The 22,696-nt window shown below is 41.2% G+C and overlaps 6 protein-coding genes across 11 annotated transcripts; 3 read left to right on the top strand and 3 right to left on the bottom strand.

Annotated features, from left to right (window-relative positions):
- The first annotated feature begins 173 nt into the window (after positions 1-173).
- LOC102715902 (ubiquitin-fold modifier 1) lies at positions 174-2,220 on the top strand. Its single transcript, XM_006645292.3, has 4 exons — positions 174-425; positions 562-659; positions 1,373-1,405; positions 1,988-2,220. Exons 1-4 carry the CDS (start codon positions 328-330, stop codon positions 2,065-2,067), a joined length of 309 nt encoding a protein of 102 aa, XP_006645355.1. The 5' UTR covers positions 174-327; the 3' UTR covers positions 2,068-2,220.
- Positions 2,221-2,772: 552 nt separating this feature from the next.
- On the bottom strand, positions 2,773-3,593 carry LOC102719266 (V-type proton ATPase 16 kDa proteolipid subunit-like). The gene is made up of 2 exons (XM_015838944.2): positions 3,464-3,593; positions 2,773-3,365 (listed from the first exon to the last, which is right to left on the bottom strand). Exons 1-2 carry the CDS (start codon positions 3,540-3,542, stop codon positions 2,947-2,949), a joined length of 498 nt encoding a protein of 165 aa, XP_015694430.2. The 5' UTR covers positions 3,543-3,593; the 3' UTR covers positions 2,773-2,946.
- Positions 3,594-4,899: 1,306 nt separating this feature from the next.
- Positions 4,900-8,816, top strand: LOC102716178. Its single transcript, XM_006645293.3, has 7 exons — positions 4,900-5,266; positions 5,818-5,917; positions 6,007-6,127; positions 6,506-6,627; positions 6,716-6,837; positions 7,126-7,285; positions 8,357-8,816. The coding sequence occupies exons 1-7, from the start codon at positions 5,095-5,097 to the stop codon at positions 8,484-8,486; spliced, it is 927 nt and encodes a 308-aa protein (XP_006645356.2). The 5' UTR covers positions 4,900-5,094; the 3' UTR covers positions 8,487-8,816.
- A 193-nt stretch (positions 8,817-9,009) lies between these two features.
- On the bottom strand, positions 9,010-10,270 carry LOC102718984. The gene is made up of 3 exons (XM_040520213.1): positions 10,065-10,270; positions 9,785-9,964; positions 9,010-9,698 (listed from the first exon to the last, which is right to left on the bottom strand). The coding sequence occupies exons 1-3, from the start codon at positions 10,227-10,229 to the stop codon at positions 9,072-9,074; spliced, it is 972 nt and encodes a 323-aa protein (XP_040376147.1). The 5' UTR covers positions 10,230-10,270; the 3' UTR covers positions 9,010-9,071.
- A 5,089-nt stretch (positions 10,271-15,359) lies between these two features.
- Positions 15,360-16,328, top strand: LOC107303473. Of its 4 annotated transcripts, none has more exons than XR_001549451.1 (2): positions 15,360-15,480; positions 16,034-16,328. XR_001549451.1 is itself a non-coding variant. In XM_015832757.1 (2 exons), exons 1-2 carry the CDS (start codon positions 15,397-15,399, stop codon positions 16,276-16,278), a joined length of 312 nt encoding a protein of 103 aa, XP_015688243.1. In that variant the 5' UTR covers positions 15,360-15,396; the 3' UTR covers positions 16,279-16,328. The 4 variants fall into 4 exon arrangements, 1 of the variants encoding a protein (XP_015688243.1); XR_001549449.1 differs by having other exon boundaries at positions 15,771-16,328; XR_001549450.1 differs by having other exon boundaries at positions 15,734-16,328.
- Positions 16,329-17,330: 1,002 nt separating this feature from the next.
- LOC102718708 (CBS domain-containing protein CBSCBSPB3-like) lies at positions 17,331-22,204 on the bottom strand. 3 transcript variants are annotated; one of them, XM_015832756.2, is made up of 15 exons: positions 22,011-22,204; positions 21,736-21,895; positions 21,234-21,366; positions 20,094-20,264; positions 19,937-20,015; positions 19,739-19,852; positions 19,536-19,602; positions 19,328-19,433; positions 19,198-19,256; positions 18,925-19,028; positions 18,726-18,847; positions 18,545-18,627; positions 18,153-18,242; positions 17,776-17,916; positions 17,331-17,631 (listed from the first exon to the last, which is right to left on the bottom strand). In XM_015832756.2, exons 1-15 carry the CDS (start codon positions 22,124-22,126, stop codon positions 17,605-17,607), a joined length of 1,572 nt encoding a protein of 523 aa, XP_015688242.1. In that variant the 5' UTR covers positions 22,127-22,204; the 3' UTR covers positions 17,331-17,604. The 3 variants fall into 3 exon arrangements, 1 of the variants encoding a protein (XP_015688242.1); XR_005810984.1 differs by lacking the exons at positions 17,331-17,631; positions 17,776-17,916 and having other exon boundaries at positions 18,154-18,242; positions 18,726-18,852; XR_005810985.1 differs by lacking the exons at positions 17,331-17,631; positions 17,776-17,916 and having other exon boundaries at positions 18,154-18,242; positions 18,929-19,028.
- Positions 22,205-22,696: the final 492 nt, after the last annotated feature.

Here is a 22,696-nt window from a genome sequence, read left to right as displayed (position 1 = left end):
AAAGGGGACATTTAACTTTTTGCTACTCTTAGAAATGACAACTAACATATTTGTCATCCAATTCTCATGTGTCTATGACATATGTGTCCAGTAATAAATATGTTAGCATCATTTCTAACGGGCAAAAAGTTAATTATTTCATTATAAAGCGGGCCAAGCCAAGCCACCCGTCTGGAATCCCCTTTTCCAAAAGAAGAAAAGAAGAAAAGAAGAAAAGAAAAGAAGGGAAGAAGCAACCATTCGGCCCGCAGCTCCCGTCGGACAAAACCGCGCATCTCGCCGTCCGAAGCGAGACCACACGCGTCTCGGCGATCCCAGCACACACCCATGGCGGCGGCGGGCAGCGGCGCGGGAGCGGCAGGAGGAGGGGGGAAGGTGTCGTTCAAGATCATCCTCACCTCCGACCCCAAGCTCCCCTTCAAAGTGTGAGTAGCATGCACCCCCCGCCGCCGATCTCAGATCGGATCCCTCTCCTTCCTCGGGATAGGGTACCGGCGGACGGTGGCCGTAATCTGTTTGGTCTTCGGTCTCATCCGCGGGATGGTTGCCTTTCGCTCGCAGGTTTAGCGTGCCCGAGGCGGCGCCGTTCACCGCGGTTCTCAAGTTCGCCGCCGAGGAGTTCAAGGTCCCTCCCCAGACCAGCGCCATCATCACCAACGGTGAGTCGCCCTGCTCGTGTTCGCCCCCCGCGTTGCGGCTGTTCGTGAGATCTCTCTCGTCTGGCCGAACCCTAACTCCGTTTCCCGCTTATGCGGTTGGGAATAGGATTATATCTGTCTCGATGTTCTGTCCGCTGCATCCTGCAGTTTCATGATTAGAGTTCCTTGTGTATGGTCTAGTGAATGCAAGGGAGAATTGATGTGTTATTGAATTGGAAAATCTAGGTTCGTTCAAACTTGAATTCACTATATGATACTACTTCATACATCATACAGTGAATTAAACATACTGTATGACTGGTTGAACTTGGATGCCAAGGTTTATGTAATAATTTCATGGTGCTGTGTCAATCTGATTTGAGATTACAAGAGTGACATGATGATTTGCATGGAACGCTTGTTTCATTACCTGTTGATGTCTTATTGAGGATTTCCATGGGGATGGCCAAGGGCAATGCGTCAGCCTGTAATTTTCGTTGTTCTAATAGATTCTCCTTTTGGTTTCGTTTACTTTGCATGTTGAAATTTAGGTGATGCATTTGTGCATTGTTAATTTTATACCTTTCAAGCTTATGTGCCTAGCCATCCTCATAGCATGTTGTTGTCCTTTAGTGATATGATCACTGATCCTTAAACCCTGCAGTTTTCTTATAATGGACTAGTGATTCTGAATGCCATATCTTGAAATAATGTTGTGTTTCCCTCCTTTGCAGATGGAGTTGGTATCAACCCGCAGCAAAGTGCAGGTACAATTTCTCGATTCTCACACGTATTTTGCTTTGTGTATTTGCTCCTTTCCAGTTTCATGGCATTTAACGATCTGTTTTCGACCACTCTATAAGGCTATTAATGCTTTAAATTTGAAACACTATTTTGTTTTAGAGAACAGGTTGCCTCACTAGCCCCCAACCCACATAGTTGTCTAGACTCTAGAAATTCGAGATTGCTCACGCTTGAATGACCCATTTGATTTGTGCTGACACTTTAGTTCCCAGAATTTTAAAGTAGATGGTTGGAGGTGTGTTGTCCTTTTACGGCTGCATCAGGTTAAGTGAAAGGACTGATTGATCAAACATCAAGTTTGATGTGGGCTGTGGCACAAAGCAAATGCAATGCAAATACTTGCCTATACATGCATGACTTTTTTTGCGGGTTTTGGATGAGCATAATATGCAGTCCTCTAGTTGCTTCAGTTCTCAAAATTAGGTTTCATTACAATTACAACTAGAAATATCTATCTTAAGTATATACAGTGCCATGAATTTTGAACTTCTGTTTTACACTTTATCTTTTCTACTTACTGATGTGAGCTGCTCTCTTTCGTTCAGGCAATGTGTTTCTAAAGCATGGATCAGAGTTGCGCCTCATTCCCCGCGATAGAGTTGGAGCATTGGGTACTTCATTCTAGATTCTACAGTCCATAACTGAGAAACATAACAAACTTAACAGAATAAAGTCTATGTTGAGTGCGAGCTTGCTTGTATAATGTGACAAGTTGATGATAATTTATCGACAGTCTATATGCTACTTTCAACGTGTTGACCGGGTATTATATGGTTAATGGTTGATTGAATGTTTTAAATTGCCAAACACTGCCCTGAAACACTACCAACCAGGGCAAACATTATCAGCCAGGCAGGAAGCCGGATTTTAAAGGAATACCTTCTGGCTTGGCTTCGGCTAGCGACTGCTCTCAAATGCAGCCCACTGAGGCTGAGTCCGGGCTTGAACTTCCTCTGTTTTTTTGGTTGAGAAAGTAACGGCTGCGTTCGACCTTCGTTAGGTCATCTACAGTGCAGATTATTTTTCGGTTTTTACGTGTATGTCTTCCGAACTACTAAAGTGTGCTTATATAAAGAAGTTTATTTATATTTCTAAAGTAGATTTGCAGTTTTGTAACAGTTAATTTCATTGTTTATACCAATTAAATAATCTTTTATCTTCATTCTAACTAAAAACGCAGCTAGTCGTGTCCGTCTTTCAGCGTTTCAGTCCGACTGAACTGAAACAAAACAGCCTTGGTTTGTTAGTCTAAACTGAAACAATATTGAGCTGTTCGCGTTCAGTCTGGCCTTTGGACATAAAACGACATATGAATATGGTTTGGCATTCGGTCGAAATAACTATAGATAGAAATGTATGATAACTATATTCCATAATAAGTAGTTGATTTGATGGAAGAATAAAGCTAGTAGTAGAACAGCAATGCACAAGAGGATCATGGATGAAAATATTGTACACGGCAATGCACAAGAGGATCACGAACTAGATGAGACTATACTCCTAACTAATTGTTGCGCGACTGGCCGGCGCGGGAGGCGAGGATGATGCCGACGATGAGGCCGTAGAGCGCGAGCGCCTCGGCGAAGATGAGGATGAGGATCATGCTGACGAACAGCTTCGGCTGCTGCGCGTTCGCCCTGACGCCGGCGTCGCCGACCACCCCGATGGCCAGCCCGGCGGCGAGGGAGCAGAGCCCCGTCGAGAGCCCCGCCGCCAGGTGCGCGTAGCCGTCGAACAGCAAGTAGGGCTGCGCCATGGGGTTGATGCCCGTGCTGACGATGACGGCGATGATGAGCCCGTAGATGCCGAGCACCCCCGCCATCACCACCGGCACGATGGACTTCATCACCAGCTCCGGCCGCCTCACCCCCATGCTCGCCACCCCCACGCCGCTCCGAGCCGTCCCGTACGCCGCCCCCATGCCTGCAAATTCACCATCTCCTACGCATCACAATGCATGCAAATATGCAATGCACTACTGTTTTGATCGATGCATTTGCTGATATGCATGCTTATCTTACAGGAGAAGACGAGGGCGGCGGCGGCGGCGCCGAGGAAGCCGAAGAACGGGGCGACCTCGTCGCCGCTAAAGGTGGACATGACTCGATAGCTAGGTTTCTCTCGCCGGCGATGCTGTTAAGGGATTAATTATGCCATTTCTAGTTTATGAGTATCTAAGTTGCTTAATTATTGAAGTGTTCAGTACCCGATCACATAATAATAATAATGACAGAGGTGGTGTCATCCTCTGACATGAGCTTTATCAGATACAGAGATAATGTCATGAATTGGGATTGCACTCGCACAAAAAAGATGCCCTATGCTCCATTCTTTTATTGCTGAAAGATAAAATATTATATGATTTTGTGATGTCTATTTAATTACGTAAATGATATAACTAATGAATCAAAAGTTAAAAATACTTTTAAGAAAGATAAGAAGATGGATATTTATATAAAATCTTTTTACCAAATATCGGTTGACGATTTAGAAAGCGTGTAAGAACCAATCTGAGAAAAATCTAGTAAAACAGCACAGCCTACATCCCAATACCAACGTCTTTCCATGACCAATGAGCCCATAAATTCAGGCTTAGCCGAACTGGGCTCCTCGGCGTTAACTACTATAGAATACCGACGGAACAAAAAAGCTTGATTAGTATGGTGGTGATCCTTTAACTTTTTTTAAAAAACAAAAGGATATATTTACAAATGAAAAATAATTTATAAATAAAATTTATATATATATATATTTATAAAGACATAAAGTAAATACTTAAAAATAAACAACGATTAAAACCTTAAAAATATGATTGAAAATTTAAATTTTAGCTTATAAATATAAATAGAAAGATGAACCTAGGTTACAAACACAGAAAGCCAAGAGAAAAAGTTGGTGAATCAACTATACAAAACCATACATGTATGACAAGTGCATATGATGGAAGAAGACTATTAGACTAATAGACACCTCAACTCTACCGGCTTAATTAACATGGAAGATAATATATTCTCTTTCTTTTTTCGATTGAAGGAGGTGGATGATGATGATGAGGAGCAAGAGGGTTTTAATGAAGGCATAAGAAAGAAGTCAAAGAGTGCAAGTGAAGCGAAGGTCACAACACGAAAAGTCAAAAGCAAACAAAGCATAATGAGAGGGCGTACATGTTCTTTATGTCTTCTCTCTGATTCCACCAATCCTCCATCGTGACAGGGAGGATGCGATGACACAAGGGAGGAGGATGAGAAGAGTTGTAACGAAACGTACAAATGAAATGGGGACATGCAAGTGAATCGAATTGAAAGTCACAACACGAAAGTCAAAAACAAACAAAGCATAACAACAAGGACGTACATGGTCTTTACGCCTTCTCTCCCGATTCCACTGATCCCTCCATCGCAACACTGATCCTCCATCACAATATGGGGGACGCGACGACGCGAGTGAGGAGGAAGAGGAAGAGTTGTAACCAAGTGTAAGAAAGAAGTCGAGGCGTACAAGTGAAACGAAAGTTACAAACAAACTATAATACAAGGCGTACGCAGTCTTCACGTCTTCTCTCCCATTCCACCTGTCCTCGAGGGAGGACGCGAGCGAGGAGCAGCAGAAGAAGAAGCAGCGGATCCGGCGGCGGCGGAGACAGCGGGCGGCGATGGACGTGCGGCGGAGGCAGCGCGCGGCGATGGACATGGTCAGGAGGAGGAAGAAGTGGGTCGCGTGGGCGGCGGCGCTCACCATCTTCGTCGTGCTCATGCTCGTCACCCCCGCCATCCCACAGAACGAGGACTACCACGACTTCGCCGACCAGCGCCGCCTCTTCCTCGGTACGGACAACCCCCCCCCCCTCCCCTTCCCCGTCGGAACCTAGGGCGAGCCCTTCCCCTCCTCTTCTTCTTCCTCGTCTCTCCGAGCTGTTGGGCAGGCGTCGCTGCGACGGTAAGGCGAGCCATGAGCATCGGTTGCGCCCCAGCGCCTGGTACTGATGGCGCAATGGCCAATCTGATGGGTTGTGGGGGTGGGAAATCGTAGAGTGACAGTCGACGATCGCAATCGATCGGTGTCACTTCCATTGCCCGAAATTGATACCTTCAGTTCAGTATACTAGGGTTCAATTCAATAACGTTAGCTTAGATTATTAGGAAGAATTTTGCGGGTAGGTTTGGTGTATACTAATTTGGTGCTTATTTCATGATCCACAGTTACCTGATCTCACTAAAGTCGAATAGGGCATAGCTGATGGGGAATTTGAGGCGTGAACAAGTAATGCTTTGATTCTGTGTGCAGTATATGTTTACTGCGAGGGTGGAAATGCTTGTAATCTCGTTTTGATGCTCTAAGTTTGCAAACTCATGTGTGGATTTTTTTCATTTTGCAGGGATCCCTAACACGCTGAATGTGATTTCAAACATCCCCTTCTTTTTCGTGGGTGTTGTTGGGCTCATCTTGTGCCATTACAAAAACTTCTTCAGGCTAAAGTTAGATGCCTACACCAATGTTGGTTCCTCTTCTAGTTCTATTTTAGACTTGAGGCAGTCTGATGTTAAAACCTTGATGTTCCTGGCAGCTCGCAAGGGGAGCTCTGGAGTTGGACACTCTTCTTTGCTGGTGTGACTGCTGTTGCTTTTGGTTCATCTTATTATCATCTCAACCCCAATGATGCCACACTAGTTTGGGACAGATTACCAGTGAGTTGTTTCTGGACCTTTATGCCATACATCCCACATCTGCTCTGGGATTTCTACAAATCCCATAATTTTGTAGCCTAACAAGTCTCAAAATATCAATGCATACAATATTTTTGTCCAGTAACATTTCAATAGACGAGCCTTTCCCTGAAAGGTTGTTTTAGGTGGAATTGAATTCAACTCAGTTCCTTGTGTAGCACTAAATAATTTACTATGGCCCTATTTAGATAGTTTTGTGAAAACAGTGGACCTAATCCACTTGGATTCTTCAAAATTACCTGGCAAAGACATAAAAAGTACAATCAGTTCATAATTCTAATCCTTTCTTTCTCAATTCTTAATATGTTGAAGGGTGACATATTTGTTTGTTCTATCTAGATGACTATTGCTTTCACATCTGTCATGGCCATTTTCATTATTGAGAGGGTTGATGATAGGGCAGGAACAAAGTCCCTAGCACCTCTTGTTATTGCTGGTGCACTGAGCATCCTGTATTGGAGGTAAGCTCCTTCAATTGTTTCACTGTTCTTCCTCGGAGATATTTTTGTTCTTTCATACATGTCATCTTGCTGTCTTAACTCTATGTAGGTTCTATGACGATCTTCGCCCATATGCAGTTATTCAGTTTGTTCCATGCATTGCAATCCCTGTGATGGCTATAGTAATTCCCCCAATGTATACACATTCAAGCTACTGGCTGTGGGCAGCAGGTTAGTGTCATTTTTGATCAAAACCATTTGATATATGTACTTTCATAAGAGTTTAGATAAAGGAAAGGGGTTCACCTGTATATAATGAATCATTCAATTGATCTTCTCTGACAGCTGATAAGTTTTAATGGTACTTAGATTATTTCATTTTAAACTATTTCTACATAGCCTAAATTGATCGGCAGCGGGCAAGTTAATTTTGTTCCTTTCCCCATATCTGTTGTTTCCTCAAAATTCATTAACAGTCAACACTTCACCTTGTTTTCTGACTTCTTGAAACAATTCCAGGATTTTACCTCCTTGCTAAAGTAGAAGAGGCTGCAGATAAACCTATCTACAAATGGACCCATGGAATTGTTAGCGGTCATACCCTTAAGCATCTAGCTGCAGCAATGGTACCTGTTTTCTTGGCAGTCATGCTGGCGAAAAGGACCATCGAGCCAGAAAGGTATTCTTATATACTGCCCATAAACGTTCTTTACTTCATGCCAATGAATCATTGTGTTCAAATCTGAACTGTTCTGATCTTTAACCTGTTAAATGGATCTTGATCAGAATTCAGAAGATATATTTGCGTTGGCATTTGGCCTCATCAATTTGTTATAATAAGTACTCCGTTTATTCTAAAATATAAGCATTTCTAGGATTCAAATGTTGTACCATAATATAAGCATTTATGCACTGATTCCAATTATTCCGGCATTTCTTCACTTAATCTAATGATTCTAGAGCCAATCAGATGCTTAGAAATGGAATCTAATCAATTCAAAATTTAAAAATTGACAACTGAACTGATTTGAAGGAAATCTTTTGATATGTCCTTAGTCTATACTAAACAAACTAAAATGCTTATATTTTGAAACGTATGCAATATAAGTGAAACGGCATTTTAATAAATAAAAAATAATTGGTGAGTAATTTTTTTGCGTACGCGTCCTTATTGTCCTAAAAGTAAGTGATGATGAAAAAACCCTGAAATAAAATTCAAATGTAGGCTTATAAGCATAAGCTAAATGATGGGGGACATTTTTACTTTGTCATTAAGAAATATTCTGTCATAAATTACTAATTTTGCAAATGCAAAAGCTATTTGTTATTTTGGAATAAATTGAAGTTTATTTTGTCATCTGGTTTGATTACTAGAATGGTAGAAATGTAATTGAAACTTTTGCATTAGTATCGTCTGTTGCCCAGTAATTCCATGGTGTTCTATAAGTTCTCCCGTACCTTTGCTTCTTATCAAGTTTGACGGGGAGAACATTAATCTAAATAACGTTATCCCCTACATTTTAGATGATATCAGTTTTGGCATTCATTTAGACATGTCCTCACATCTGATTCACTGCATTTGAAATATTGCCTTGAATATGCATCATCTGTTGTCTGTTGATTGATTGGTCAGCCTCTTTTAGTCTGATAATACCATGGTGTAATTTTTTTAAGTCTTGCTTAACTACATCACTGATGACATCAGTGCGACAGTGCGGGCTCGGGGCTTATGAGATTTTCTGCAATGCAGGGTAAGCTTATTCCAGAAATGGAAGGTCAAGCTGATTACTGTCAGGGAGAGTCGATTCAACCAGGACAGGAACACAGTTAACTACAACTACACTGCCGTTTCCACTACCACATCTGAAGCAGAGCAATAGATGTATGCCTTTTTTTGTCTGTCTTCATACTACATGCGAGGAAAATGGCACTGGGTGCACAGAAACTAGATCAGTGTACAAACGTACGATACAACACGAGACGTGTGACAGTGACACGTGTCATCGCTGCTAATCAGAACTCATGGTGCTAATCAGAGGTATACATATATGTGTATCAGCGTGTCCAGAGACTTTTGCCCTAGTGACCAACTCAGTTGATCAACAGTGAAATCTCCAAGTTCTATTCTCAAAACTTTTTGTACGTACATGATCCTTCCTAAATCTTGTGCATATTACTCTTTAACTCATCAGTAGTAGGTAGGATCTCCTTCAGCAAATACATATATGCAATTTTGCTTCTCTGCTCACAAATAGTACATATTTTAGCCAAGTTTCTCGATCATATCACATTTGCAAAAGTTATAAGATTTGTAGTTTTGTACATTGCTAAAGTATCATGCGAGACAAGTGTAGGGGCTTTACCGTTTAATCCATATGATTAACCAGGCATGCCTTGGTAAGGAAAACACAGTAACAAAGTGTATTAATTTACAAGTGTTTTTATAGTGTACTAGTACGCGGCCACTAGCTTGAGAGTGGCGCAGTGGCAGAGAACCAGGCGACGGCCGGGCCGACGAGGCGGGCGGCGCGCGGGAACACGGCGTGGGCGGCGCCGGGGAGCATGGGGGAGGTGAGGACGCCGAGGAGGAACCAGTTGAGGCTGAGCAGCGCGACGGCGTCGTCGGGGGCCGGCCTGCCGCCGCGGCGGAGCGCGGCGGCGCTGCGGGAGAAGCGCGCCACGCTGCACATGGACATGCCCACCATGGCGAACAGCCCCGCCAGCAGCGGCAGGCACGGCGCGTCCGCCGTCCACACCACCGCCCCCACCGCCGCCGACATGCCCAGGCTGAACAGGCTCCGCCGCCGCGCTACCGCCTTGCCCCGCCGCATCTGCAGGGTGTAGGGCTCCTCCGGCGCGACGCCGCCGCTCTCCTCCCCCTGAAGTGCAGCGGCGGCGGCGGCGTCCTCCACGTCGTCTTCTTGGTCCTTGGTGTTCGACGGGCGCGCGTCAGGCTTGGAGGCCGTTGGTAAGTTCTTGCCATCGCCGCCGCCGCTGCCGTGCACCACCACGGCGGCCGGCGGCTTCTTGTCCCACATGGACTTGCCCTTGTGCTCGTTGAGCCGCATGTTCTCCAGCTTGACAGCCTTCAGCTATACATGGCGACAAGTAGCTCATCGATCAGCCATTGATTGCTTCCATCCTTGAACACCACAGCTGTTCAGTTCAGTTCAATTACCTGGCTCTCGAGGAGAGTGATCCTGGCAATGGCGTCGTCGTGCTCCTCCTCCATCTCGTCAAGAATCTCTTCCATGGCCTTGCTCTCCTTGACCGCCATGCTGAGCCTGTCCTCCAGCTCCCTGTTCTCCCACACCAGCGTCTCCATCTGCCGCTGCATCTCCTTCACCAGCCTATCCAGCTAGAAATTCACAAGCAGCAAATTCGTAATCATCAAATCGATTCCAAGAACTGAACACGCGGCAATAATGATCAAGCAGCAGCAGTAGTAGTTTGCGTGCCTTGCGCTCTCTGTCGACGGCGGCGAGGAGGCGGAGCGGGAAGGTGAGGAAGGCGACCGTGGAGAGCATCACGTCGCAGCAGAGGGTCGCCGGGAGCTTGACGGCGGCGACGGCCAGGTGCCAGCAGGAACGCGCCAAGATGGCGACCAAGCAGCCAACCACCATTGGATGATCTCTAGATGGACATAGCCACACGGCGAGGTGGATCGAAGTAGGCGGAGATGGGAGTGATTGAAGTGGAGGGAGGATTAGATGGAGATTGGGGGAGGAAGGTGGCGTGTTGGTCAGGTGACACGTTGAGGCCCGGTGGCCAGCACACGTGCACGGCGGCGCGTCTCAGGCCGCCGCGTCACCGTTCCGTCGGACTCGTCAACGTCGTTGCATGGTTGCAAATCCTATCCATTGCGACCGATGCTCTTTCTGGATACTCTATCTGTCTGTCGCTTACCACCTTCTTATCTGACACACTGACATTGCCCCCATTCTGCAGGGAGCTTGAAAATTAGCTCCTCTGGATCATTAGAGTTAAAATACATTAATTTTATTTAATTTTTAGTATTATTTTAGTCTAATATAGCAATGAATTTTGTCAGCCGACCCGGACGGTTGTCCATGGTTTCGCCCCTGCAATTTTGCCTAACTTCTCACAGGTCACAACTAAGGGCAGCTTTGTCTTGCATTAAATTACCCTTCTTCTCGTCAGTCATTTGGGCGAGAAGAGTAAAGTAATCTATTCTTTTATATCCTCGTCATTTTGTTTGTGTTATTACAATAGTCAAAAAATGGGATAACATATAATATATTACCCTACAAGCAATTGTTAGATAATATATCGTCCAGAAACATTATCACACATGCAATTATGGATAACATATCATATGCTAATCTATGTTTTTTTATAATTACTAGCTGAAATGATTGTGCTTTGTAAAAGATAAAAACATATTATGTTAGTCCTAGAATAAATAAAAAAATATTTTTCATAAAACAGGGTATGTGACCATTTTTTTATATATGAAATATTCATATTAATTTGATTTTATATGGATATCCATCTAGATTTGATTGATTTTTAATATTACGAAGTTAAGAAGGTAAGTTGTATAAATGCAATGGAAGTATAGGGTGGTGGCAAATTCACACTAGAGACTTTTATAATAGTTAGACACCATTCTAAAAAGGAGAAAACATCTTTTTGAGAGATTAATTTTTTTATTTTCTTCGCCAATAAACGTTTGAAATGGAAAGAACCTCTGAAAAATCCATTTTTTTCAGCACCAGTTTATGTACTACAAAAAACGTGATAAAAGGCGTTTGCACGAGGGTTCGGCCACCACGCCACGGTGGTCCAGTTTGGAACAGCCCGGGAGGAAGGATGCGATGGCCCAGGAGGAGGCGATGACACGCTTTTGTTCGCCTCAGCCTACAGTTCTTCAACCACCAACCAAGCAGTCCATTTTGGTATTCTGTCACTGGAATAAGTTCATCTGAAGTCTTTGTCAACGAATTTGATTTTCGTCGTTCAACTGAAAAACTAATACACTACAACACATGTGACCTTCTGGGATGAATTTCTTGTAACATTAGATCTACTCGTCATTATGTTGTGACGTTCTCAAAGATGTGGTGTGGCTTGGTAAATGGTGACGAAATTAAGGTGGTTGTGAGTTAGTCACTAAGACCAACAACAAATCGTCATAGACTAGCCCAACAACATATAATGACGAATGTTTTGCTGTTATAAGAGACTTATCACCAAACGTCATAAGTTCGTAGCAATGCTGGTTCATCTAAATATCATTATTTTATTTTATTTTCAAAGCTGACATTTGAGCCACCACTTGTTAGCCTACTTGTGCAATAGCCCCAATGGTTAGTAGTTTCAGCCTAGCCACTATTGTACGAGGTGTGCCATCAGTCCATGTCACCGCCTAAAATTATTTTATTTTAATAATGTATTTTAAGAATTTACTTAAAACCCTATAGAGAGGCTATGTTAAATTCTATAGAAAATTTTCAACATAAAAATGAGAAATATAAAATTTATTATATAATTAGAATTTTAATAAGTCCTATTTTTTCTATAATTTTTTGGAGGATATAAAATATTTTTGATAAAATCAAAAAGTATTTCAGAAATTATTTTAATTAAAAAATCCTTTTAAAAGCCCTATCCAAGGCCACTGGGCTGAATGTGGCCCAAAGCCCCTCTCTCTCCTTCCCCCGCGCTTGGCCCACACGTCCCATCTGCAAAGTCCACTTCCCCTCTCCTCCTCCTAACCAGCCAAGTCTAGTGTTGTCTCCCTGCTCTGAAACGCAAAGCCTGGCTGGGCCAAGATAATTCCAAGGGAAGTCTAGTTTTGATACCTTCTGCCACCTCCAGCACCATCTCTTCTCCCCGCAAAAATCCTCTCTTTTACTCTGAAATCCGGTCAAATCTGTAGGGGAATTCTCAAATTAGTTGAGGGGTTTTGTTTCCCACAATCTCACCTTCCTTTTACCCAAAGCAAACCATGACCTATTTAAGTAATATATATGTTAATGCTTTAAATTGATCCAATCTTCAAAAAATTACAACTAATCCATACGAACTCTGATTGAGTCAATTAAAGTTTCTAAATTCATTTAAAATAAATATATATTTAATGATAGTGTTTTTGCATACGTTTTGTGTGTTCTTGTGTACTTTATTTTTTCTCATTTGCTTTTGCCCTATAGTTTTTTTTGACACTTTTGAGGAGAACATATTTGTAAATGAAAAATAATTTGTTAATAAAATTTTTAGATATGTGTTCTTATCTATTTAAAAGCAAAGGCTGAAAAATAAATTATAAAAAACTTAAAATCAACTCCAAATTTATTGATAAAGATTCAAAAAATAGCTTATAAACATAAAGCAAAAACAAAAAGATAAAACTATAGTTTTGGTTATGAATGATATCTTGTACACATAACCAATAAACCCTTTAACCGGCAGATAAACTCTGTATATAGACATATTAAAAAAACTCTACAATGCCTATTGGAAGAAAATAAGTAACACTCTAATCAACATAGTTTGAATATATATCCCTCTAACTATTTATATGTTACGATCATATATACCCTCTACCTCCAACACTACCGAAGGGCAGATGTCCACACTAGTTAAGTTCAAGTCGTACTTTTTTGCTGGTGAATAACAAGTAGGATTTATCGCAAGGAGTGTTTCTTGTCACACTACTACGGTCAGATCCATGATAGATCATAAATTGCTGACAAAATAGTAAAACATTAAACATTAGAGACAAATCTAGAAAAGACCATCAACATAAACATCATATTAAAACAACACGGTACTTACATTCGGCTGCATAATACAATACAAACCAAGTATCTTATTTCCACTCCTACATTATCCAGAGAAAACCATTACAGTCCTTCAACAGACCCGTTTAGCAGAAGAAATCGGGGTCAATAACTTATTAAACAGAATGTGGGAAAAATTTCGAATTGAGTCACAACTATCAAGTACCTTCAATTGTTTTGGTAGTTCATTGAAATGATTGTAAGTGTTTCTACACAACCTGACATAGTCCAAAGATTTTTTCTATATTGTAACTTGCTTTCTTATCAGCATCAATTATACTTGTGAGAAGTGACTCTATAACTCCCTTAGACTCTTCTGCCCATTTGATTTATAAACTATTAACTTTTGATATTATTATTTTTTTGGAACATAAATATGTCAAGTATTCACCCTTCAAGTCCTTACCCACAGATTTGGTTATTGAAGGAGTGTTGACACACGTACAGGCCCAATAAATAAACAAAACATCATAACAAATTCATGGGGGGAGATTTTACAATTAGAAAAACACTTATTGACTATAATCCTTACATTATCCTAAATTGTACCTTAATCTACTTTTGTAGTCAGGCACTCAGGCTTTGCATTGCATTGAACAACAAAAAGAAACTTAAAATGTGCTGATCAATATAAGTATTGGCAATAACTGATAGAATGCAGTTGAGTACATAAAAAATAACATTCTCATGGAGCAAGACTTGTAGCTTAGGTTGATGGCTAACAGCATGTTTTATATACAAATCATTGATATTTAAGTTCTCGATGTACTTGCTATGGTTCCGTAGACTCTTGATAAGACTAACCAATGAGCTATATGTACAACAAGATACAACAGATTAGAAAAATTTACACAGAATAGACAATCGAGTGTAAAGTATAAATGAGCAATTACGTTATCATGTCTCTTATTAATGGCTGTAGGTGATCTTCAGGACTAATCAGATTATCAGCAGGTGTCTTCATCAACTATTTATGAAATGTGCCATCAACATGACACAATCAGGTCACCAGAGATCATGAAATTTTCGACTAGTGAAGTAGCTGGATGCATAAAAGTGCTAAGAAACATATAACTTGATGTCAGCTTTGCAGAAGTTTCTTTTTTAAGCATGCGTTCTGTTTTAACTGGCCCAATCTTGTATACACAACAATGAAGTTTCATGTCACTTTTATCAAATATGTCAATGGTTTTTTGGCCACTTTTTGACCTTTTAAACTACTGGAAACTTATTATGTGGTTGTACATTTGTAATGTACTTTTTATGAGAACCATTTCTATTTTTTTTGTTAAACTTTATTATTGTGTGGGTAAAATATTTAGTCGGACATATTCCAAAATTTTAGGCTAGATATATTTTTGGATTATTTTTTCGGGGTTAATTTGACAAACTCTTATAGCCATTTGATTTGTAAACTATTAACTTTTGACATTGTTATGTTTTTTCGAATATAAATTAAACTTTACCAAGTCTAGCAAAGTTTATTAAAAATATACTAACATCTACAATATTAAATTAGTTTCATTATATCCACAATAAAATATGTCTTAATGACGTATTTAGTAGTTACTCCAAAATATTTATTGTTACTAAATCTCTACAACAATATTGGTGTATTTTTCTATACATGTATCAAGTTAGAGAAGTTTGAGCTCACTTGAAAAATATTTATAATGTATTATAATCATTAGATTTATAACAAGTGTCACTCCCTTATATTATAATCTTATATTATAATCGTTAGATTTATAACAAATGTCACTCTCTTATGTTATAGAGTATGACCTGCTAGCTAATGTTAGGTGCAACAGTTAGTGGTTGTAAATAGTAATATTATTATAAAAAAACAAAGGTAAAGAAAACAAGAAAAAGAATAATAATACAATGATAAATAATATATACTATATAAAGTATGGCATCTCACCCTCTCTCTCTCCGTCACTCCCTCACTCCCTCTTGTCGTCACATCCGTGAGCAGCAGGGCATGCCGGGGTATCTTCCATGTTTCATTATCTCCGATCGGCCAGCTAAAACTCGTCCTTGCATCCTCTCATCATCCGTCACCAAGGTAAGGAAACCCGAAACCCTAGCTTTGGATTTTCTTTATATTTGCCAGATCTGTTTGATTTAATATGTGATAAACTAGTAGATATGAGAAATAATTAATAAGTGATGTGGGTAATTTCTGATGAGATGATTTGTTCAAGACTATGACATGGCATCATTTTTTCTGGGAATTGCATTAACCCTATGTTCTCTTCTTAATTTGCCTTAATAATATTAAGGGTGACCAAGGACATTTTTTTTTTGTTCCGAAAAAGTTCGGAGGTTCAACTAAACCCCCATGTCCCACATTAGATCCGCCGTTGGCAGCAGCAAACAAAAAGATGATGAAGAAGAAGAACAAGACCAGCTTTGGGGATCACGAGTGGAGATCAGCTTTCCCGAGTTCCATCGATACTCCGAGCAATTGCTTGACAACGTTTCTAAACTCTGCTATCCGGAGCTTGACGAGATCATAGAGCACCTTGCACGCTATCGCATTAGATTCTATGTTTATAGCTTTAGCCCTCTCGTGTTTGTGTTAATAATTCCTTGTTTAATCATCTTGTTTCAATTAGGTCTTGCCTTTGTTTAGATGTTTGCAGCAGAGTCCGGAGATGAGCTGAAAGATCCAACATATTACTCTCTGGATGAATTTCGGGAGGAGAGGTATTTCGTGCGGTATGAGAAGGATAAAAGTCTTGGTCAGTACATCCATCCTGACCACATCCGCCTTGCAGGCTTGAGTGATTACCATAAACTTGTGCTTATAAGTGTAAGTGACCGCTCTAGCAGCCTTAAGCCCGTAAGCTACTTTCTTTAGTTGAACTGGTTGCTTTATAGGTCAATTGAATCTTAGCCAGTTTCTTCTTACTCCTTTTGTTCTCGTTCCCGGCCAACCGTGCCATGAAGAGTCGAGCAAGAGCAATCGCAGCTTTATCTCTGCCTTTGCTGCTCTTTAGCTATTCAGTCGACTTGTTAATTTTTTTTTTGAACGTAACACCGGAGGGGGGAGGGCCCCACCTGAATCGATTGAGTAGAAATAAGCGTAACAAACACCGAAGCAAACCCAAAGTAAAGAAGAAACAAAACAGTAGCACTACAAGGCCTTAACAAAAGAAAAAGAAAAAGAAAAGAAGAAACAGGGACAAGTAAGTTATTCTAGCAGCCTGCAAGCCTCTCTGAAGATCAAATTCCAGACTAGAACATTCGGCTGAATTTCATCTTTCGGAAGTCGTTGTGCCCAGACTGTCGTTGAATCAAGTCCTGTCAGAAAGAGTTGATAAAGGGAAGGCGCTTTTCCATCAAAAATAACCCCATTCCTATGGGTCCAGAGAAGCCAGAAACAAAGGGAGAAAAAAACCACCGAGTGTTCTTTAGGCAGACAGAGAGGATGTTATATGCGGAACAGGTTTCGCATCGTTGAAATTCCAGTGTTTATGCGCAGAGCGGCCCAGAAGGCAGAAGCGAAAGGACATAGTAAAAGCAGATTATGGCTCTTGATTTAGATTCACACAATCATATCCTCTATACATTTTGTACCACCTACGATTTTAAATGTAGGTCACTTTGAATTTTAGTACGTCTGACTGTTTATCTTATTCGAAAAAATAGTATAAATATATACAATATTTTGCTATAATAGTACCTTTGTTTTTAAATATGTGATGCTGTTTTTCTAAAAAAAAATTGGACATTATGTTAGGTTGAGTTTAGTTTTTAACCAAACCCTCACTTTTACTTAGAACTAGCAAGGTTTAGTTTTTTAGTGAAGGTCCTCTCATCCACTGCTCATCCAGTTGATTAGCTGATAATTAAGACAGAATAGATGAAGTCTACAGATGAAGAAGTTTCATGGATATAAACATGCCATTGAGGTTCATCTGAAGAGGGACTGCAAATACTTCAGATTGTAATCATATAATTCAGTGATCGCACATGCATGATAACGGAAGTTAATTAACTGAAAGCAATTTCTGTGTACAAGAAACTTTTCCAAGCTGATTGAATTGTTTACATTGTGAACAAACTGTTGCAAAAAGGAGTAGGAAGATAAAAGAAGACTCCCAAAAAAACGCTCTGCAAACCTCTAGTAGACTAGTAGTGGTACAAGCTTGGCACGCGGAAAACTTTCACCATGGTCCACGCCTTATTGCTGACGGTGTGACTCATGTATCTGCTATGTAACGTACTTAAGTAATTTTATAGTACTACTTATACAACACATCTCACCTTCCGTAGAAGTATTCTTACGATGTTGATGTGTTGATGTATGTGTGGAAATTAATCAGAGTTCAGAACGTTTCAAGTAGAAGATTACCCCAACACCGGCAAGCGCAACTGCACCGGCTGCGATGCCTAACCGGAGAAATGGCCGCCCTTTTTGCGCTGGTGAGGTATCTACAAGCGATGTGGTGTGCTCTGCATTGCTCCAAGGCTCATCCATATGCAGCCTCAGAACCTGGACAGGAAAAGAAAACCTCTGAAAATTAGTGTGTGTATGGGTAAAGAGTGAGAGATGAGTCCCAAAGGAAATGCCTGCAGCTAGGACTTACAAGAATAGTGACAAACTAATACTACGTAAGTGAATGCTCTCTGTTGTGACTTGTGCTTATGTTGCAACATACTAGTAAAAGTGCATATGATACTTGAAGTAATAAAGTTAGTGAATCGGTCAGCAAACAAGAAGAGAATAACCTTCCATCCAGCTGATCTTGCATGCTGAATTGCCGCACTGAGGTCACCGTCGGTGGTCAGAACAACCCTGTCACCTTCGTCGTCGTCGTACTGCTCAGTACAATTTAAGTTAAGATTCTAAGGTGTAAATACTAGGGTAGTTTGATGAACAGATTCCAACCACAAGCTGGAGGGGCATTGCATAAACAAGCTCAATTTTAAAAGCCTTTGCGTAGTAAAAGATCCTCTAGAACTAGTGAAATATCATTAAACACAATATCTTCTGAATGAACAGGGAACAAGATGGGCTTGGCCTAACAGGCTCGATCATAATCTATACTGAAGCACTACATGTTGCAGTACTAATATTGTGTGTACAAGTTATAAGTACAACACAAGAATTCTGATCTTACCAGAAGATTAATCCTCGCCTTGTCATTTTCCATTCCCAATCTGTATGATACGGCAGAAATAAGCTCATCTAAGCTTTCTGAAACTGCACCAAAGGAAGGATGTAATTAAGTACGAAATCACAGTTTTGCACTACAGCGTCAACAAACTGCAATAATGAAATAAAGATGAGAATACACTAACCACAACTGAATCTATGCATACGCCCTTTTCTATCTTGAAGTTTAAAGGAGAATGAATTGCCAAAATGAGGGTGTATATGCTTCCCCTCAGCATTGTCTGATGTTGCCATACGAGATTCTTCACTGCGCTATAACGGAAGAATAACCATAATGTTCTTGAAAATGGGTTGAATTAAGCAAGTAAAAAGAAAAGAACAAACCTACGGGCATCGGATTCCTCTGCAGGTTGCAACGCAAGAGCTGAATCCCAAAACTTCTGCATCATAGTATTTGCCATATTGTTTGCTTCAGAGGTTCCCTCAACCTAATACAAATAAGTGGCCTTTAATCCATCCAAACTCCAAAGTACTCAAAATAACGAGGCCACAGGGACTAAAATCCTTTTTTAAAAGTTCAGAATGGATCCCTTTATTTGGCCAGAAAATATAGAAAGAAAGGATTTGTTAATGAAAAAAAACACAGCTGGCTCCTACCATGGAAATAGCTGCATGAGTTAATTGTAGAGCATCCAAACAGGCGATGATCTGTCCATCTAATAAAATACTAAGTTAGATATGCACATTAAAAAAGGATTTCCTGATGCTATTAAAATTTGGTACTTGCTTTTGTCTGTAACAGGAATATGCAGAAATTTTCCATCTTGCATTGAATGTAGGGCCTCAAGGATTGATGTGTCCAATGTCGCACAATCAGGGTTTGTGGTCATAACCTTCAGATATGAACCAGAGTATTCAATCAAATTGTAAAAAATAAAAAATATAATGAAATCACGATGGTTGAAAATGTGTAGGCTTCAGCTTTGTAAAGGCACCTTTTCTACAAGAGTCACATCTGGGGATAAACTTTGCGCCAGTACTCGCAAAACCAAATCCTTGGAACTGCAGAATATCCATCACAGCTTCAACTAATTACTCAAATAGAATTGTGTCATAGAAAGCACTCCACAGCATCTTAGTGCTAAAACTGAGCAAATATCTGTGATAAGAAAGGAAATTTTATTAAAAAATGCCATACGTAAAAATTCCTAGCAGCATGTTCCCTGTCATGACAACCACAGAGTTTGCTCGGTATTCTCTCATCTTTTTGGCGGCAACTGTTACAGGATCTGAAGGAGATACCACTGGAACACTAGAACGGGAATTGATGTCAAAAGTTCGGTACAAACATTTGGTATCATAAGTCTAAGTCTTCCTGGAAATATAGAACAAGTACCTGCTATTCTCTGTTATGATAGTTGACAAGGAAGGCTTGAACAATTGGTCTCGCAAATTTTCAATAAAAGCATGTGGACCTGAAGTGAGGACAAAAAATGTTACATCGGTTAATCAAAAGAGACGGTAGAAAATATATAAAACTAAAACAAAGCAACCTGGAAAGTCATTTCCCCACTGTCGTTCAACCCCTTCCATAGCAGCTGCTATTGCACTGCCTTGTTCTGCTGCCTTCTCCATTCTTGAAATTGCGTCATAAAGGAATTTAGTAATGTCCAGCATGGCAATTACCTCACCATGTTCCACTACAGGAAGATGTCTGAACTTTCCTGTTAAAGAATGCCAAAAGAGAACATTCAGACAAGAAAAGAAAATGCACTCAGAAAAAAACATGGCAAGAATCTAACTTCCAATTTTCAGAAAAAAAATAGTTCTTAGCTGTGGTTTTCCTGTTGTTGTAAGCTGCAAGTCTGTAACACGCGCTGCCGTGCTAGCCCTTTGTAACTGTGTAAACTCTGATTCTCTCCCTGCTTAATAAGACACTTTGGCCGGCTTCCGCTGGCCTAGCGGAAAAAAATCTAACTTCCCCCAGAAAAAATGCCCAGCGTTTGTAATTTTTTTTCGGAGAACATTTTATATCAGACATTTGGCCCTTTGTCCCTAGTGTATTTTACTAGTAGCATAATACTACCGGTAGAACTAACCTCATCCGTTGATTTAAAATGGTATTTTGATACTTTGTAACTAATTGATTTGTAGTATTTTGTAATTTAGCAATAAAGATCACAATAAAAAGGACGATATTATCCCTTTAAATTTCTACTGCACCTAATATTGTTAGTAGTATAATTTAATCACAGCCGTCCGATAAAAATAGATCAACGATATAGATTAAATTTTACTACCAGTAAAATACACCGGAGTTAGCCCCTTGACCCTTAGGCTATATTGATGAGTTCAAAAAGGCTCATACACTACAACAATTATTCTGCCATTGCTTTATCATACAGCTATAAACGAACTGAACCGGTTCTAGTTATTAATTAATTACATTATCTACATATTGATTCATCATCTATTTCACACGGTCTATGTGGCGTGCACATTCCAATTTTCGTTGATTTTCTCCTATTGTGAGCAGCTCAACACTACCACTTACCAGACTTATTAGACCGTAGACCTTAGTAATTGATAAGACAAAAGTAAGTTATAATAAACAAAGGTAAAGTATTTCAAAAAAAAAAGAGGTAAAGGGAAGAAGAAATGGCGATGTTGGGAACCAAAAATGGTATAAATACCTTTGACCATCTTTTGCAATGCTTCAATGGCTGATGAGTTGGACATAACAAAAACTGGGTTACGCGTCATCACTTTGGCCACATTTGTTTCCTCAGGTCTGAGTCCCTCAGCTATGACCCGTCCTGATATGTCCTACAAAACAAAAACACATAAAAATCCTTTTGGAAACTTGACCCTCGTCACTAATGGCAACAAAACACGATGCGCGTCATGTTGTACAGTAAACCCCCCCAAAACTTAGCAGTTTATGGTGTATTGCATTCATAGCATTCATTGTCAAAATCTGATGCATACCATGCTCCACATTGAAAACTCTGTTATCACTGAAAATAAGTTCTATTTGGCTCAAATAACATGATAATGAGCTTATGAGGTATTTTGTCATGGTCAGGCTGCATAATCATCACCGCCTATGCAATTCAAACTGATTCAACACAAAATAAAATGCATTTGGCTTTGATCATTTCGCGACAAGCCAATAAGAGATTCAGAGTTTCGGACCTCTGCCGTGAGTATGCCAGAGAGCATCCCGTTGGCGTCAGTGAGCAGCGCGGCGTCCACCCTCTTCACCGCCATCCTCCTGCACGCCTCCGACACGGCGGTGGCCTCCGGAAGCGTCAGCGCCCTGGTCAACCTCAGCTTCTTCACCGTCCTCTCCGCCCTGCGCCCAACAATCACAGAGCTCCAGTTCAGCATGGGCCAGGGTAGGCAGGTAGGTAGGTAGGAACTCCCTTCCGGCGGAAGCCATGACGAGAGAGCGGGCGGCGTCGCCTTACGATGGCTGGATGGGCGAGGCAGGAGGCCTGGAGGAGGCGGCCTTCCCATTGGGCTCCGGAGAAAGCGGCGCACGGCGGAGCGACGTGGGCTGGTGGCGGCGGGCGGAAGCAGCCATCGCGCCTAGCTCCTCCTCCTCCGTGAGACGGATGCGGCGGCAGGCGGCGGCGAGCGATCGCCTGAGGAGGCAGGCGGAGGGGGGATTTGAAATGGTGGGTGGAGTCCAAGGCAAGCGGAAGGAGACTCTCGTTGCGTGCTGCCGCGAGGGGGAGGGTGGTGGGCCAGGGTCGAGGTGGGGTCTACCTGTCAGTGACTCCTGGGACCCACCTCGACGGGTAGTGCGCGCCAAAGCGGGTGATAGGAGGAGTAACTGATTGGCGTCGAATCCCCCAACCCCCCCCCCCCCAAAAAAAAAAACTGATTGGCGTCCGGATCATCTGTGAACAACTTGGGAGCATGAGAGCATACCCTGGTTTTTCACTATTTGACCATTTTCAAGAACTTATGAAAATGAACTGGTTTAAAAATATTTTTTAAAAATAAACTGTTTACTCCATGCCACCCGAAGGCATGGAAGTCTTTTATCTCCACGCCTGAGTGATTGGCGTGGAGGTCCTTGCCATCTAGATGCTAAACATCACGGCACTAAGTTAACAAGTTTCAATTCAAGCCCCGGTGGATAGAGGAG

Source organism: Oryza brachyantha, chromosome 1 (genome assembly GCF_000231095.2).
Source record: "Oryza brachyantha chromosome 1, ObraRS2, whole genome shotgun sequence".
NCBI lineage: Eukaryota > Viridiplantae > Streptophyta > Magnoliopsida > Poales > Poaceae > Oryza > Oryza brachyantha.
Note: the sequence above shows the minus strand (reverse complement) of the source record. Positions and strands in the feature narration are given on the sequence as shown.